The 17,124-nt window shown below is 36.3% G+C and overlaps 1 protein-coding gene across 2 annotated transcripts in view; it reads left to right on the top strand.

Annotated features, from left to right (window-relative positions):
• The first annotated feature begins 598 nt into the window (after positions 1–598).
• LOC142351892 (autophagy-related protein 2 homolog A-like) overlaps positions 599–17,124 on the top strand; it is a 33,413-nt gene continuing 16,887 nt past the window's right edge. For both annotated transcript variants that reach the window (XM_075404145.1, XM_075404146.1), the window contains exons 1-7: positions 599–1,877; positions 4,467–4,808; positions 5,015–6,639; positions 8,958–9,093; positions 10,635–10,819; positions 15,797–15,978; positions 16,511–16,668. In XM_075404145.1, the coding sequence (XP_075260260.1) occupies positions 737–1,877; positions 4,467–4,808; positions 5,015–6,639; positions 8,958–9,093; positions 10,635–10,819; positions 15,797–15,978; positions 16,511–16,668 (3,769 nt within the window). In that variant the 5' untranslated portion in view covers positions 599–736. The remainder of the gene's footprint in view (positions 1,878–4,466; positions 4,809–5,014; positions 6,640–8,957; positions 9,094–10,634; positions 10,820–15,796; positions 15,979–16,510; positions 16,669–17,124) is intronic.

Consider the following 17,124-nt stretch of genomic DNA (forward strand, 5'->3'; position numbering starts at 1 on the left):
GTAAGAACTCGACGTAAGTTGTCAGTTCTCTAGCATTAAGTGGAACAATCAATATGAAAAACGGACTTTAAAAGTAATTGGAGGAAAACTTTGCAATACAAATCTGTTGATATGCATCTGAATTCAACAAGTTCTGACAAGTTGCTCGGTAATTGATGGGTTGAGTCACTTTATGCGGACACACATTACTGATCCAACCTTGTTTACAGATAATCTCCAACGTGCGAAAATTGAGGTATAGATTTCTGATTCTAATATTTTTTCGGCATAAAATCGATTATAATATTTTGTCATGTATACATTTGGTGCTATCACGTGTTGCAGAATAGATGTTTCATTACCCTACTACATGCTATAATGGTGCTTCCTTGTTTACTTTGTGCGATTGACATCACCTCATTTTGATTAAGACTTTCTTGCATAATATTTTGTCGTGGGCTCAAAATAACAGAAAAATATCATTTATGTGCGTGTTTGTAAATGTACTGTAATAGTTAATCGCTAATAGAAGGTATTAATTGACAGATTTGTTCATCAATCTCAAATCAATTGGTTCTCCAGAACATTCCAAAGTTCGATCAGGTGTCATTTAAGTTAACAATGTTCAATTTTTTCAGATCCAAAATGTGAAATCATTGCTAAATTACAGCGTGGTACCAGCCAGCTTAGCTTTCAGTTTGTATATAGATGTAAAGAAACTATTTATATTATTTGTCTCTAAGTAATTATCCTCAAAATGCTTCCCAAATTTCCATCGGGTGGTGGGAATAAAGGTGGATTTAGCTCAACATGGAGCAGTTACCTACCGTACGTTGATACGTTTAAAAAACGAGCTTGTAGATTTATTCTTCATCACTACTTGGGTCGCTTTTTGAAAGATCATTTGACCTTGGACCAGCTTACTATTGACCTCTACAATGGCACGGGGTCCCTACACAACGTCCCGATTGACATCTACAGTGTCAATGACGTCCTTGAAAGCCAAGGAATCCCGATCGAACTAGTTAGCGGAGACATTGCAACAATAACAGTCAGTATTCCGTGGTCTAATATATTCCAAAATGCGTCCAAAGTTGAAATTCGATCACTCAATATTGCGATCAAAGGTCAGTCTGCCTCGTCTGATTCAACTTTCTTGACCGAATCTTACTTCAACAGTTTAATGAACACGAGTATGCAAGTTGCTCAAAAATGTCTGAAAGATGGCGAGCTGGCGTCGAACTTCGGATCGTCGCCGCCGTCAAGTTTAGACTCAAGATCAGATGGTCATCCTAATCCGAGATCCGGGAATCGACAACAACAGCAAGGCGAGGCGGTAGAGTTTTTCGCGCAGGCAATTGAGACTGTATTGTTGAAAGTTCGGATATCATTAATTAATACCAAAATTAGGTTTGAATCTTCAGATCCTTACTCGGACTCAATTGAAATAATCGTTGAGAGAATTGATTTCTTCGACGATTCAGTGTCAGAAGAAGAAAATTTAGTCAATTCTTCGGAAAATGAGGTTGAAAAGGAAGCGACGCCTCAATTTTTTACTTCAAACTTTTCCACAAAGGTTTTCAAGCTCGAAGGGATGTCGATAAATCATGTGCCTAACGCATGCAACGTGAACAAAGTTATGACGGAAGTCCTAACAACTGAGGAAATGAACGCGGCTATGGGAAGAGGTCAAAATGGCGACAAACAAGGTGTCAATCCGGTTAAAATTGGGGAGTTTTTAGGAAAACTGGAAGCGAAAGTGAAGATGAAGCAAAACCCGTCTGTGAGCGGGGCGAAATTATCAGTTGACTGTATGTTGGGGTCTTTGTCTTTGTTCACACAGCCAAAGCACATCAAGGTTCTGGTGGATGTGTTGGATGGTTTCATCAATTCTTCAGGTAAGTGCAAAAGTTCAGTAAGTGCTAGAGTGAAATTCAAAAGTTATTACTGGAGTTGTAATGAATTCTTGATAGTGTAACTAACCACTATATCGTGGAATAAGGGAAGGAACTTGCCGAGACTGGCTTTCTGGTTTGTTATTTTTGTACTCGAAATAATCAATGCATGAAGAGGAGTGGTGTGATCTTGGAAGCCAAGCGGATTTTTTAATTTCACACTTTTGGGCCAGACGGGAATAGTTTGGAAAAATCTGTATTTTCTCCAAAAATCATGGCAATTGTGTTTATTTGCAGTTTTTGTTTTATTCCACAGAAACTGAAAGTAATGTTGTCATGAAGTTTTACGCAAATGCTCTTGTATGAAGGATTAATCACAAAATTCAAAAATTTTCAAACTTCTGTCTTTGAAATCTCTTTACAATGAATTGTAGGAATGTAAAACTAATAAGCATGGCTCTGTTGATTTTGTGCTGTTGGTGTAGACTGTAAAGTTGCATCTAAAAGATTTTCTTAGGAAAGTTGTTGCTAGTTTTGTCAATAGTTCCTTGGACCTTCTTTGCCTCTGTTTGTCCTAAAGTTTTTTTTAATTGCTCTCGAATTAAGTTAGGAGCAATTATAGTGAAAGTGTGTCTTTTATGCAAAATTTGCGAGTGACTCACACTTGACTTCTTGTGATCTAAAATGTTCTCATTCCAAATCTCGGTTGCAAACATGAACCCGATTGAAAGGGAAGTAGTATCAAACCCCCTGTAGGTTAATGGTCAAAGTGTCAGATGACTATTCGTAAGATCGTGCGTTTGAACCCCTCTCTAGTTGGTTTTTCAACCATCAGAATACTTCTAAGCTGCCTCCTCGTAATTAAGTTTTCCTGCCTGTCATTGCGAAGTATTTCATCCCACGTTCTCTGTTCATGTTTAATTGCTCTTGAACGAAATTCATAGCAATTATTGTAAGCGTGTGACTTCTTTTATGCAAAATTTTCGCCTGACAATTTTGACTTTTCGAGTAACTTTTACGCCCTTGACTTCTTGCGTTTCGCGTGATCTAAAATTCTCTCTCAATCACAATTTTAAGCAGATGAATTCAATTGGCGGCAATTTTATACTAAAAGTCAAATGAAAAGTGCGCCGAAACTGGTGCCATTTTTTACTTTAAATCTTAATAGTGGTTTGTTAACCTCTAGTGTGGTTATTTGATGCCCACTATTGAACTTCTTAGTCCCATTTAGGCTCCCCCTCCCTCCCTCCCCCGACTCAAGCAGGCTGCAATTGATTAGAGCTCCCACTAGTTGTTCGAGAGCAATTCTTCCGACGTTTAGTCGGCTATGTTTTGAATAGCTCTCAAAAAAAATTGTGGAAAGTTTTTGGTCCTGGTATTTTAATTTGATTTTGCTCTTTTTCAATTTTTCGTCTGACCATTTGATTTTCTTTTCATAAACGGGATAAACTTGTAAAATTGAATAGATGAGCAATTGTTTTAGATCTTTTACTAATCTCTGATTAAACGGTTCATCAAAACTGCTGAGTACGAATGATTCCTTGAAAAGTCACCGAAGGGGTGTTTGACGCCTGCTGCTACCAAAGGTACTCGCCAGCCGTTTGAGAGCAGTTCGCCTGACGCTTGTCAGTTATGTTTAATAAATTTGACTCTAAATATAGATTAGCATAGTCCAGAGCTGTTTCGATGGTTGCTTTAAGTTTCATTCTTTTGGCGGCCTGAACAGTTATTTTGAAAGTCCTAAAACTAATTTAAATTTTCGGAATTTTGTCCGGGTTTCTCACGGTCAAATAAACAAAAGACAGAAATAAAAATAATGCAGTTGTTGCTGTTTATGTCGAGAAAAGGACTACCTTAAACAGCTCATAAGTTTTTTTGTTGTGTGAGCACTTATGCGCTGAAAATTCCGCTGAGAATTATTTCACCTTGAAATCTTTAGTGCCTCATAGTTGAAATCTTGAGCGCGACGAGAAATTTAAGTAAATCAACATTTTTTCAAATAGCAGATACTGCATGTGCTCTTTTTTTATTAATCATCCATGCAATTTTAGTTGCATGTGAGAATCTACAGACTACATCATTCCTATTGAATAAAATGATCGTGTGCTGAAAATTTTGAATAAAGTTTTATTGTTTCCTAATGCCTTTCATCGCTCAAATGCTTAAGTGGAATGCAAGGGGCATGGGATGTTAGACGAAAGGAATTTTTGCAGACGTGAGAAAAAAACTTGTCCAGTTTAGGTAAACAAGTACAAATAGTGCTTCGTATTTTTTCAAACTTTTAATCATTTGTGGCCTAAAATAAACAGGAAAATAATATAGAGGTAAAATGTAAAATAATTAATTGTTGCTTTAATCAATTTTTCAGCTATGGGAGCAATAATGGAAAACAAAAACTTGTGGGATTATTTAAACTTAGTGCTGCAGTTGATCAAAACTTATTCTTTATTTAAAAAAATTTATTATGCTGTTAATTGGCTCGGTCAATATAGAAATTGATTGAAATTGTCGTGCATTCCGTGGTCATTGGGTGTTCAGAATGTGGTGTCTTTATTCTATCTTATTAATCCTATTAACTCTTTGTGTTTCTAGCTCCAAATGCATTGCATGAACCACCTATGGAGCCCAGCTTGAGCACTGGAACAACTGACAAATCAGGCCTTATGTTTGCAACATGTCAATTTGAGAACGAAATCAACATTCACCAAAATCTCCCGTCTCTCGGAGCCCCAGGTCACAAGAGGAACACCGGATCTGCAGGTCTGTATCAAGGACATGAGAGGCTTCCAGTGGAGATGCCATCGTATTACCCGAACAACTCCAGTGTCGTGTACAATGATGATGATTTCTACTCAATATACGACGACGCCTCTGAACATAATTCTATGACGTCATCGATGATTTCGGGAAGTACCACGACTGCCACCACACAAGGTACGTAAACATCCTTCTAGTTCCCTTCGCGCCTTTCAAGAGATCTAACCTAATTTTGAAGTGCCATTGCAGTCAGGCAGCTTTATTAAGTTGAAATCACTAAAAAGTTCAAAAAGGGATTGGTCATGGTATTTTTAATTCACATTTACATTGATTATAGAAGAGAATGACAGCGTTGAGTCATAAATATTATTTTCATTTTTTAGCTTTTGATCAGCGAAAGGAACGAGCAACTGACAAACATCACGATCCGACTATGGTTAACATTAGACTCAATGGACTATCTTTGGTTCTGTTAGAATCGACCACTGAAGATTTCAACGCTTTATCTGACAATTTTTACCTCAAACTACACGAAGTTACCAACTTGCGATGTGGGTTTGGACCCAAGGACGCCTACGATCAAAAGAAACTTATCGAATCCGCCTGTGATTTGAATCATATAACCTTACTTGCATGTCCTGTTAATATGAGGCTCATTCTTAACCAATCAAAAAAGGGATCGAAGTCTAATGCGCTTCTGACTTTCGCGTTTTTTGAAATCACAGAATGCTTAAACACGCCTTCTGAAAAACAAGAATCAACTATACTGACATTTGTGAATCAGAAGAATTTTTCACCGAATGATATCTTAGTGCAACCGAATATGAAAATAGACATTACGTGGTCTAGTAGCGCTTCAAAAACGGACCTATCTGAACCCAAAAAGCGTGTCAATTTCTTATTGGACCTGATGCCAACTATTTTGAATGTAGATTTGACTTTACTTGACCGATTATATGAGTTTTTCAAGCCAGAAACCCGGACAAAACCAGAGATTTTTACAGCTTCGGAGGCGTTCGTGCTCGATCCAGAAAAGGACATTTTGGAAGAGAATAGTAGTGAAACTGTTTCCAGTTTCGAACTTAGATGTCCAGATTTAGATTTGACCTTTTACATTCCAATTCCAATTTTTGAAGAAGAGAAATCACTGCTAGTGTCCACGCAAAGATTAATACGAAACGAGGCTTTCGAGTTTCAATTCACATCGATGTCGTTAAAGTTTGATTTTACCAAAATCGAGGAAGATTTATCCGTGTGTTTAGACGCAAACTCAATTGATATGTTACTAGTTTCGAGTGTTGTTAGTTTAAGACTGTGCAGAATTAGTTCAGATCAAAGGAGTAAACCTTTTGTCTCTTTCAAGCTCTATCCCTTTCACTGTGAACTTGAATCCGCCAATCATTTCGATATGAACACAGCTTCGATGTACGATTCGTTCCCCTGTGATTTTTCATCAAATTCACGTGGCAAAAAATCGCCTTTTAGTTGGAAAGTTGTGATTCACAATTCACAACCTGTTGTTAACTGTGGAACTCATAAAGAAATGCGTGAATTTGCGGACGAGTGTCTAGGTGATTCTAGATTAGTGCTTAAAATATCTTTACCTCATGTTTCCTTTTTCATCCCTAACAAAGCCGTATTTGACTTAGTATACAACCGGTTCTCAAACGATCTCTTGCTATGGGAGCCATTATTTTCAAAAATGACGCCAGTGGAAAGCTTGACGGGTTCTGGAACATCAAAAGTTGGTCTGGGCCTGGCTAGTCAAGCAGCCGCAATTTCAAGAGGGAAGCAACATTTCTCAATGTGTAAATCGGGTATCAGAAGTGCGTATGGTAACTTGAGCCAGGGTAGCGATGACGGGGAAACTACTTTGGATGGCGAGAATGAAAATGAGTCATTATATGGAGAGAGTGACAGTGACCGAGAAGCTTCGCAAAGTTGGTTATCGTTGCAAGTGAAGTTTGGAACAGTTCAACTGGCGCTGTCGGATGTTGATAAAAACAATGTAAGAATTTTTTGACATGGTCCTTGAAACAGGCAGGTGCAGGTTTTCTTGAAATGCTAGATCGCCGCTGTGTCGCAATTTCGTATTTACAGCGCACGATTTTAAAACTTGCGAAATGTGTATTTCAAGCAAGATTACGTGTTTCGGCTGAAGTACATCTTTTCACATCTCGCACTGCTACGTTCTCCACTAATGCCAGGCTATAGCAATTATACAACATATTTTAGCATGATCGTACCTCTCGCAAAAAGTGCAATGTTTAATTACTTTCAAACGAAGTTTATAGCAATCATATTAGTCCTGTAGTCTTTTTTTATGCGATTTTTCGTTTGCCCGATTTTTCGTTTGACCGATTTTTCGTTTGACCAATTTTTTATCTGACCCTTTTGACTTTTTGTCGTCAAAGAAGGTTTAATTAGGTATCGCCCTGATGGTATTAAGTGGCTGAGGAACTGTCCTTGAGCCTTATGACTTGATAGTTCTTAAGTGTGCGATTGACCGAAACTGTTTTTAAAGACAATTTCATGGTATGAAGGGTGGTTTTAATCTTAAAAATGTGATCCTCTCATTCAACCCCCCCCCCCCCCCCCCCTCCGTAACACTCTCCTCTAGTCCATACTCCTAAATTTGGCGATTTGAAACCCCCCTCGTCCAGCCCTTCCAACCCCTACCCACCACCGCCGTCGGTTGACCCCCCGCCCGTCAACGATTGACCCACCCCCACTTCACTCACACTCCCATGCTAGCTGCCCTAAGTCCCAGCTGATTACTAGCAAAGCCAACCGATTGCGAGTTGTTTGAGAGCAATCCGCCCAACATTAGTCGGTTACGTTTTTTTCAAACTTAGCTTTTCAGTCTAGCAATGAAACAATAATTGTTGTTAGTGCTTCATAGCAGCGCCTTGCAATGACTGTTGACGTGCTCCTCGATAAATTTTGTTGCTCTAAAACAGATTTTGTACCATTTATTTTTATTCTGTGGTCTTTTTATATAATTTTTTACTGGATCGACTTTTCGTCTGACGATTTTGATTCAAAAAGAGGATAGACAGTTAAAGCCCGGAGGGTATTAATATTCTTGGCAGCTCTAAAAGCTTTACTAGTCTCTAAATGTTTAAAACACCGAAGCTGCTGAGATGACATCAATTTTTGCGTTGATTTAGGCTTCCCTCACTTCGCATCAGTTTTTTTGTTGGTTTAGCGTTTCCTCACTCTGCCTCTGTTAGCCTCCATTATGCAACCTTCTATTACACTCTCTGTTAATCTAAAGCTATCCTCAGCTAGCTTCTGAATAGACCAACGGCTCATGAGTTGAGGTTAGTTGGTTGTTTTTTGTTTTGTTGCCTGACTCTTATTTTTTGTATTATTTTTCTTCGCCTGGCAAGTCTCAAAAACAGCATTTCCTTCGTCTCTTCAAGCAGCTTTGCAACTGTTTTTATGTTTGTGATTGAACTTGTAATAATCGTAAATGACTTACTTTGCTCTCTGAATGACTTTCAACTCTTGGTGACTTTATATTTTAGTGACTTACGCTTACTCTCAAAACTTTTTGAGGTCAAAAATAAAGGCTGTTACTAAAAAGAATTCGGACTAAATGTTAACCGCTGGAATGTTTTCAAAAAAATGTTTGAAAACTACGAAAGTTTTCAATACTTTTTTTTATCTCTACGACCACATTTTGTTTACACTTTTGCTGAAGGTATTAGGTATTATCGGCCGTCTCATGTTTTTTGATATTCAAATATGTTGAATTGTATTGATTTACTGTCTTTTTTAAGATCTGTTTACATTTTTGATTTTTAGAAATCAAATTTGAGTGCGGACATTGGTCTAACGGAAAAAGGAAGTTGAGGCAAAAGTCAATTGGTTTTGTGTGAAATTGTATCAATCGAATTAGTAAGTACTGAGAGAACGGTGTTTAAAAAATGTGTTTTTCGAAATGAGTTTCCAAATCCGTTGCTAGTCATTTTTAGATCTAGATTTTTGTTAGTCATTGAAAATTATTTGAATTGTTGTTAAGTATTTGACCTGTGATTTTTTTGTCGTCAACATTTTTTTTAAAAGATCAGTTACATCACGCTCACTTCAAACCAGCTTTTTTTGCGTTCAGTCATGCAATTTTCTGACTGATTTGCGTGTATGGCGGCATTTATAGCTAGCTATCATGCTAGCTAACATTGCTGACCGTGAGTTTTTCAGATTTTCTGCAATTTTCCATCTGATGAAGTGCATATATTAGATTAATGGGATGATAAAAGGTTTTGTAAGGTTTTTATTCATATTTGTGGACAACGATTTTAGGATAGCTTTGTTTTTTAGGCTGACGTGATTTCGTTCCAATCATTCTCTGACCTGAAAAATGGGACTCTGTTTGTGGTAGCTGGCCATGCAGGATGCAGCGACACTACAATCATCACAATGTCATGCTTCGACGGACAGTACTACCATAGTGAAGGTCAGCATCGCATTCGCATCGCATTCCTTTCATATTGCGCTAATTCGTGAAATATGACCACAAAAGACCAAGACGTTGTTTAATTACCAATTATTAATAGCCGCCCTCATCTTCTCAGCCGGCTATTATTGCGCTCGTATTTTTTTTTACAATTCAAAGAATTTGAATTGTATTGGGGCGCTGTCTTTTTTTTAAGATCTGTTCACACATTTTCATGATTTTTGAAGTCAAATTGGAGTAGTGATTTTGATCACGCCGAAACAGGAAATGGAGCGAAAAAGCGAGTGGTTTTGCGGCGTGAATTTTTTTCGCTCTAATTTTAAAGTAGAGTGAGAAAACGGTGTTTGAACAAAAATTCGGTTTCTCGGTAGTGGTTTTTTGTTCACATGCGGCAATTTCTCTCTGATTTTTTACTGTTTTTTCGATTTATTGGATCGGATTTTTTCTAAATGGTTTTCCCAATCCATTCACAGCTCATTCTAGGCCTAATTTTTTTATTTGAATTAAATTTTAATTTCTCGCTAGTGGTTTTTTTTGTTGACATGCGGCATTTTGACATTGATTTTGTGTTTTCTTATTTTTTTGATCTGATTTTTTTAAAAATGGTCTTCTCAATTCACTTTTTTTCGCTTTACTATTTTGCCGCTTTTTCGACATTTTGCGTGAAATCTTTTTGACTTCTCTAGGCTAGTTTCTCTCTTCTCTCATTCTGCTAAAAGTGAATTTGAACATCAGTTGCTAAGCAAAGCAATTCAAAATGAACAGAGTCGGTATAAAATATTGAAGTCAGAAATAGAAACGGGATAAACCCATAAAGCCCAATTTTAGATGCCCGCTATTTGAACGTCGTTCCTATAAGTCTTAGTTACCACCTCTAATGCTTATTGGTGTTGATAGTAGCCCCTGTAGCCTCTCTCTAAGAAACGAAGTATGTTCAACTACGAACTGCCATCAAAATAAATCGGACTTAAAAAATATTTTTGTACAAAAATCTTTTTTTTTTTCAATATATTCTATTCGTTCAATCCCAATCATGCTTATTGGAATCAACGGCGGCTATTTTCCGGCCATCTGCCGGGTATGTTTATAATCGTTCCTTAGTTGCCATATCCCATACGGTAAGGCCCTGTTGTCATATGTTAAGATGCGTTTTGTGGAAGTAAAGAGGTAAAATGGCCTAAATAGTCCACTTTATTTGTTAGGGCCGCAAGATTCGGTGAATGACCTTTGAATGACCTTTTGGTATTTAGCAATAAAGTACTTTCGCCTGTATTAATTCAGAGACGCGATTTCTAAGGTTCCGCTGCTCAGTGATGGGTATCAAGCCTTTGTTTTTTCTTACTTTTTATGGTCAACAGAACAGACCCTCACAAGCTGCATGCAAAAATTTATATTTGTAGTTCTCATTTGCCAATGTTTAGCAAAAAAAAACTGGAAGACACGAGAAAGTAATTGGAGTCCAATTATATGACTGCACAAAAAAACGTGCAAATTGGAGCTTCCATCAGTTAGTTAGTCGATTGTGAATTTGGTGATTTCAGAGGAGGCGTTGTGTAAGCCGTTCTGTTTTGACGACCAGTTGAATGTGAAGTTCCCCAGCTACTTGGACATGAAGCTGCGCAAGAGCAGACTAGACATGTTATCCCATCATCACCAGGAGTCATTTACAAACCCACTCCTCTCTATGGCTGTCAGAATCCATGCCAACAAGGCCAAGAACTTCAAGGTGTGTTCTATTAAGAGCGAAAAAATATTGAGTATATCAGACTAATAGTTTTCACGCATCACTTTATGGTTTATGGATTGAAACGATGCAAGTTGGCAGCATAGAAACATTAAAACGAACGCCGAAAAGCCGTAATCTAAGTCAATTTACAAGCTTGCTAAATGTTTTCGATCCATGTATGTTCAACTATAGTTCGGGGCAGCCTAAGAGATCAGTTAGATCTCGAGGCTGATCTTGAATCTTCTAAGGTATCCCAGAACCGTTCTCACCTTATTTGACACAAGTTTTTGCTGTATCTTGAATCAGATGAGGATAAATTGATCTATGGTATTTAACTTTGATTCAAAAAACACTTCAAAACAATTTGTACCTCGGTTCATTGTGTTGAATTCAATCTCCATTGTTGAAATAATCACCTGGGGGCTTAGTTTTGTTGGTTTTCATGCCTTTGTTGAGCAATTTTCTGATTGCACCCGATTGTTTTATGAAGTAAACGTTCAATTTGGGCAAATATAAAATTTTGCCAATTTTATCAGAGTTTGGATGGAAAACTACATAACTGCTCATGCTAGTGATCTTGACTACATGTGAGTCTGAGATAAAATGCAACGCTAACGTACCAGATACCACCATGCCTAAATGACAAACTCCTTCATATCCTCAAATTAAAAAAGAACGGTTTCAGGATCTTTCTAATGGTTGAGGCAGATGTAAATTGAGTCAAAGTTGTATCAACATGAAAACATCAAAATCTGAGACTTTTTTTTGGGGATATGGCATATTGGGCGAACGTCCGATTAGGATTGTAGGGATTATAATGGAGAATGCCAATTAGCACTATCAAAGGTGGTGCTTCAAATCCAACTGACGCGATACAGTTCTAAAGTTTCCCCAACAATTTTCTTTACGCGATAAAAAAGGATAATAGCTTACAAAAACGCAAAGTTTTTCAATACCAATTGTGGAATTTTAACAGTATAAAGAGAGGGCTGTACAGAAGGTAACTAATAAACTTAATAATCAAAAAATTTGATTAAAACAAATAGTGAGCTAAGATCTGCAAATAGAACCTCGGTTCATTGTGTTGAATTCAATCTCCATTGTTGAAATAATCACCTGGGGGCTTAGTTTTGTTGGTTTTCATGCCTTTGTTGAGCAATTTTCTGATTGCACCCGATTGTTTTATGAAGTAAACGTTCAATTTGGGCAAATATAAAATTTTGCCAATTTTATCAGAGTTTGGATGGAAAACTACATAACTGCTCATGCTAGTGATCTTGACTACATGTGAGTCTGAGATAAAATGCAACGCTAACGTACCAGATACCACCATGCCTAAATGACAAACTCCTTCATATCCTCAAATTAAAAAAGAGCGGTTTCAGGATCTTTCTAATGGTTGAGGCAGATGTAAATTGAGTCAAAGTTGTATCAACATGAAAACATCAAAATCTGAGACTTTTTTTGGGGATATGGCATATTGGGCGAACGTCCGATTAGGATTGTAGGGATTATAATGGAGAATGCCAATTAGCACTATCAAAGGTGGTGCTTCAAATCCAACTGACGCGATACAGTTCTAAAGTTTCCCCAACAATTTTCTTTACGCGATAAAAAAGGATAATAGCTTACAAAAACGCAAAGTTTTTCAATACCAATTGTGGAATTTTAACAGTATAAAGAGAGGGCTGTACAGAAGGTAACTAATAAACTTAATAATCAAAAAATTTGATTAAAACAAATAGTGAGCTAAGATCTGCAAATAGATAATAGCTTACAAAAACGCATAAATTTTTATTTTTTCAGTACCAATTGTGGAATTTTACTAATAAACTTAATAATTAAAAAACTTAATTAAAACAAATGGTGAGCTAAGATCTGCAAATAGAACAGTGACAGCTTACTGACCAAGTGCAAGGTTTATTAAAATTATACTTAGAGTCACGCAGTTTTTGAGAAGATGTCTTTATAAGAGATTTTGAGTTGCTCAGTGGCTCAAGTGAATTGAAGATTTTACAATCCTTGAAATCATTGACCACTGTCAGAACTCGACGAAAAAATGATCTCTCTGTTAGGTTTCTCTTATAGCCAGACGAAGATACATGAACAGTATCACTTCGTAAAGATCTTTGATTCCGCCTAATCGTAAAGTAATTGTCAAACTGGATAAAGCTTCCTCCACTTCTAATTGCTAAGAAGAAATTGAGATCGCGTTAAATTAAAAGATATGATATCGGAAGGCAGTTTGCGCGCCGCAATAGCAGTAAGTAATCCGTCCTAAAGTTTCCCCAACAATTTTCTTTACGCGATAAAAAAGGATAATAGCTTACAAAAACGCAAAAGTTTTTCAATACCAATTGTGGAATTTTAACAGTACAAAGAGAGGGCTGTACAGAAGGTAACTAATAAACTTAATAATTAAAAAATTTAATTAAAACAAATAGTGAGCTAAGATCTGCAAATAGATAATAGCTTACAAAAACTCATAAGTTTTGATTTTTTCAAAACCAATTGTGTAGTTTTAATAATAAACTTAATAATTAAAAAACTTAAATAAAACAAATAATGAGCTAAGATCTGCAAATAGAACAGTGACAGTTTACTGACCAAGTGCAAGGTTGATTAAAATTATACTTAGATTCAAGCAGTTTTTGAGAAGATGTCTTAAGAGATTTTGTGTTGCTGGGTGGCTCAAGTAAATTGAAGATTTTACAATCCTTGAAATCATTGACCACTGTCACAACTCGACGAAAAAATGATCTCTCTGTTAGGTTTCTCTTATAGCCAGACGAAGATACATGAACAGTATCACTTCGTAAAGATCTTTGATTCTGCCTAATCGTAAAGTAATTGTCAAACTGGATAAAGCTTCCTCCACTTCTAATTGCTAAGAAGAAATTGAGATCGCGTTAAATTAAAAGATATGATATCGGAAGGCAGTTTGCGCGCCGCAATAGCAGTAAGTAATCCGTCCTAAAGTTTCCCCAACAATTTTCTTTACGCGATAAAAAAGGATAATAGCTTACAAAAACGCAAAGTTTTTCAATACCAATTGTGGAATTTTAACAGTACAAAGAGAGGGCTGTACAGAAGGTAACTAATAAACTTAATAATTAAAAAAATTAATTAAAACAAATAGTGAGCTAAGGTCTGCAAATAGATAATAGCTTACAAAAACTCATAAGTTTTGATTTTTTCAAAACCAATTGTGTAGTTTTAATAATAAACTTAATAATTAAAAAACTTAAATAAAACAAATATTGAGCTAAGATCTGCAAATAGAACAGTGACAGTTTACTGACCAAGTGCAAGGTTGATTAAAATTATACTTAGACTCAAGTAGTTTTTGAGAAGATGTCTTTATAAGAGATTTTGTGTTGCTGGGTGGCTCAAGTAAATTGAAGATTTTACAATCCTTGAAATCATTGACCACTGTCACAACTCGACGAAAAAATGATCTTTGTTAGGTTTCTCTTATAGCCAGACGAAGATACATGAACAGTATCACTTCCTAAAGATCTTTGATTCCGCCTAATCGTAAAGTAATTATCAAACTGGATAAAGCTTCCTCCACTTCTAATTGCTAAGAAGAAATTGAGATCGCGTTAAATTTTCTTTACGCGATAAAAAAAGGATAATAGCTTACAAAAACGCAAAGTTTTTCAATACCAATTGTGGAATTTTAACGGTACAAAGAGAGGGCTGTACAGAAGGTAACTAATAAACTTAATAATTAAAAAATTTAATTAAAACAAATAGCGAGCTAAGATCTGCAAATAGATAATAGCTTACAAAAACGCATAAGTTTTTATTTTTTTAAAAACAATTGTGGAATTTTACTAATAAACTTAATAATTAAAAAACTTAATTAAAACAAATAGTGAGCTAAGATCTGCAAATAGATAATAGCTTACAAAAACGCATAAGTTTTATTTTTTCAAGACCAATTGTGGAGTTTTAATAATAAACTTAATAATTAAAAAACTTAAATAAAACAAATAGTGAGCTAAGATCTGCAAATAGAACAGTGACAGTTTACTGACCAAGTGCAAGTTTGATTAAAATTTTACTTAGAGTCACGCTGTTTTTGAGAAGATGTCTTTATAAGAGATGTTGAGTTGCTGGGTGGCTCAAGTAAATTGAAGATTTTACAATCCTTGAAATCATTGACCACTGTCAGAACTCGACAAAAAAATGATCTCTCTGTTAGGTTTCTCTTATAACCAGACGAAGATACATGAACAGTATCACTTCGTAAAGATCTTTGATTCCGCCTAATCGTAAAGTAATTGTCAAACTGGATAAAGCTTCCTCCACTTCTAATTGCTAAGAAGAAATTGAGATCTCGTTAAATTAAAAGATATGATATCGGAAGGCAGTTTGCGCGCCGCAATAGCAGTAAGTAATCCGTCCTAAATTTTCCCCAACAATTTTCTTTACGCGATAAAAAAAGGATAATAGCTTACAAAACGCAAAGTTTTTCAATACCAATTGTGGAATTTTAACAGTACAAAGAGAGGGCTGTACAGAAGGTGACTAATAAACTTAATAATTAAAAAACTTAATTAAAACAATTAGTGAGCTAAGATCTGCAAATAGAACATTGACAGTTTACTGACCAAGTGCAATTTTGATTAAAATTATACTTAGAGTCACGCAGTTTTTGAGAAGATGTCTTTATAAGAGATTTTGAATTGCTCGGTGGCTCAAGTAAATTGAAGATTTTACAATCCTTGAAATCATTGACCACTGTCTCAACTCGACGAAAAAATGATCTCTGTTAGGTTTCTCTTATAGCCAGACGAAGATACATGAACATTATCACTTCGTAAAGATCTTTGATTCCGCCTTTATCAAGAGGTTTAAACTGTATTTGAGACTTATGGACGATACAGTGTTTATCGTGTCAGTGATCTTCATAGAGTTTCCTTCAATCGTAATAGAACATGGTCCGAAGTTCGAAAAATTGTATTTCAGCACATTAAAGTTGCAGTCAACGCAGAAGCCGTGACATTGTTCCACAGATTTGATCAGCACCAGTGGTACGATGACCTTCTCGAGATGTTCAGTCCGAGAGACGAACCAATACCTGGTTACAAATTCCTGCCTGTGATGACAGAACTGCACATATCGCTCACCAATTGTGCCATTTTGTACAGGTACTAATTAAGAATGATTGCTTCTCGCTCAATGGGCGTTTTACCGTCCAGTAACTGATAAAAAATTTTTGAATTAAGATTTTTTTCATTTTAACCTGTGCAGTTTTTCTTGAGTCTTTTAGGTATAGATTACGTGACGTCAATGAGGTCACCGAGAAAATGTGACATAATGGATAACCGGCCAGTGGTTGAAGATATAAGCCAGAATTTCAAATTGACTTTAGCAGAGTCACGCAATCGTAATTGAAACATAAACTTGGCCAGTGGTTTCAAAATAATCTGGCACTATATAGGAAATCTGTCATACTAGAATGCGGCGCTTCCGGGATCGGGAATTTTAAAACTTGCGCGGGCGTGTTTCACTACTTAAATGTCTTTACACTAATAATGGTCTTTATTGCCTTATAATTGTATGGTTTGAACGGTACATTTATTACGCAAGTGTTGAGTTGAAAAATTAGCAACCCTAAGCAAAATTGTAATGAGGCAATATCGAAATATCGAGTTTGAAATTGTGTTCTGTTCTGTTCAGACCACTTCACTTACCGTATACAGTGGTGCTGAATACTGGCTGTTGCTACATGTCATCCAATGTCGTAGCCGATTCGCCCTCGTCCATTTTCCAGCTTGTGATCGAAGCAGCCTCTCTCTACTTGTCATGCTCAAGGTCACTCAAGAGCAAACTCTCTGGTAAAAACATCTTTCAATTTTGTTATCAGTTACAATCAGTAGACAGTTTAGTACTTCATTCCAGCTCCCTCCCATTTCATTAAAAGAATAAAAAACTGCAGTTGCTGTACAGTACAAATAAAGTTAGCATAAATGAATCGTTACGAGCTTCTATTACAATTTCTCCAAAAATGACATTAGAAGAAATTATGCGTTATTGTCGTACAACCAGGATTTTATTTGCAATAATATGTACAAACAGCGTAACAAGTAAAATTTTGACCAACAGGCTTTCTTGTTCATTCAACTTTTTTGGTATGATCTTTTGATGCCAAAATCGGATACATTCTGATAACCGATACCGATACATTCAGAAGGTCGTAATCATTAGTTAAAAAGGAGACCTTGATCAATTTTGTTGTTCATAGATTAAGTATTAATGGGTCCGAGCTTTTTAGTTTCCATCTGAAGAATCTG

The sequence above is a fragment of the Convolutriloba macropyga genome, chromosome 13 (assembly GCF_964194025.1).
Source record: "Convolutriloba macropyga chromosome 13, txConMacr16.3, whole genome shotgun sequence".
Taxonomy (NCBI): Eukaryota; Metazoa; Xenacoelomorpha; order Acoela; family Convolutidae; genus Convolutriloba; species Convolutriloba macropyga.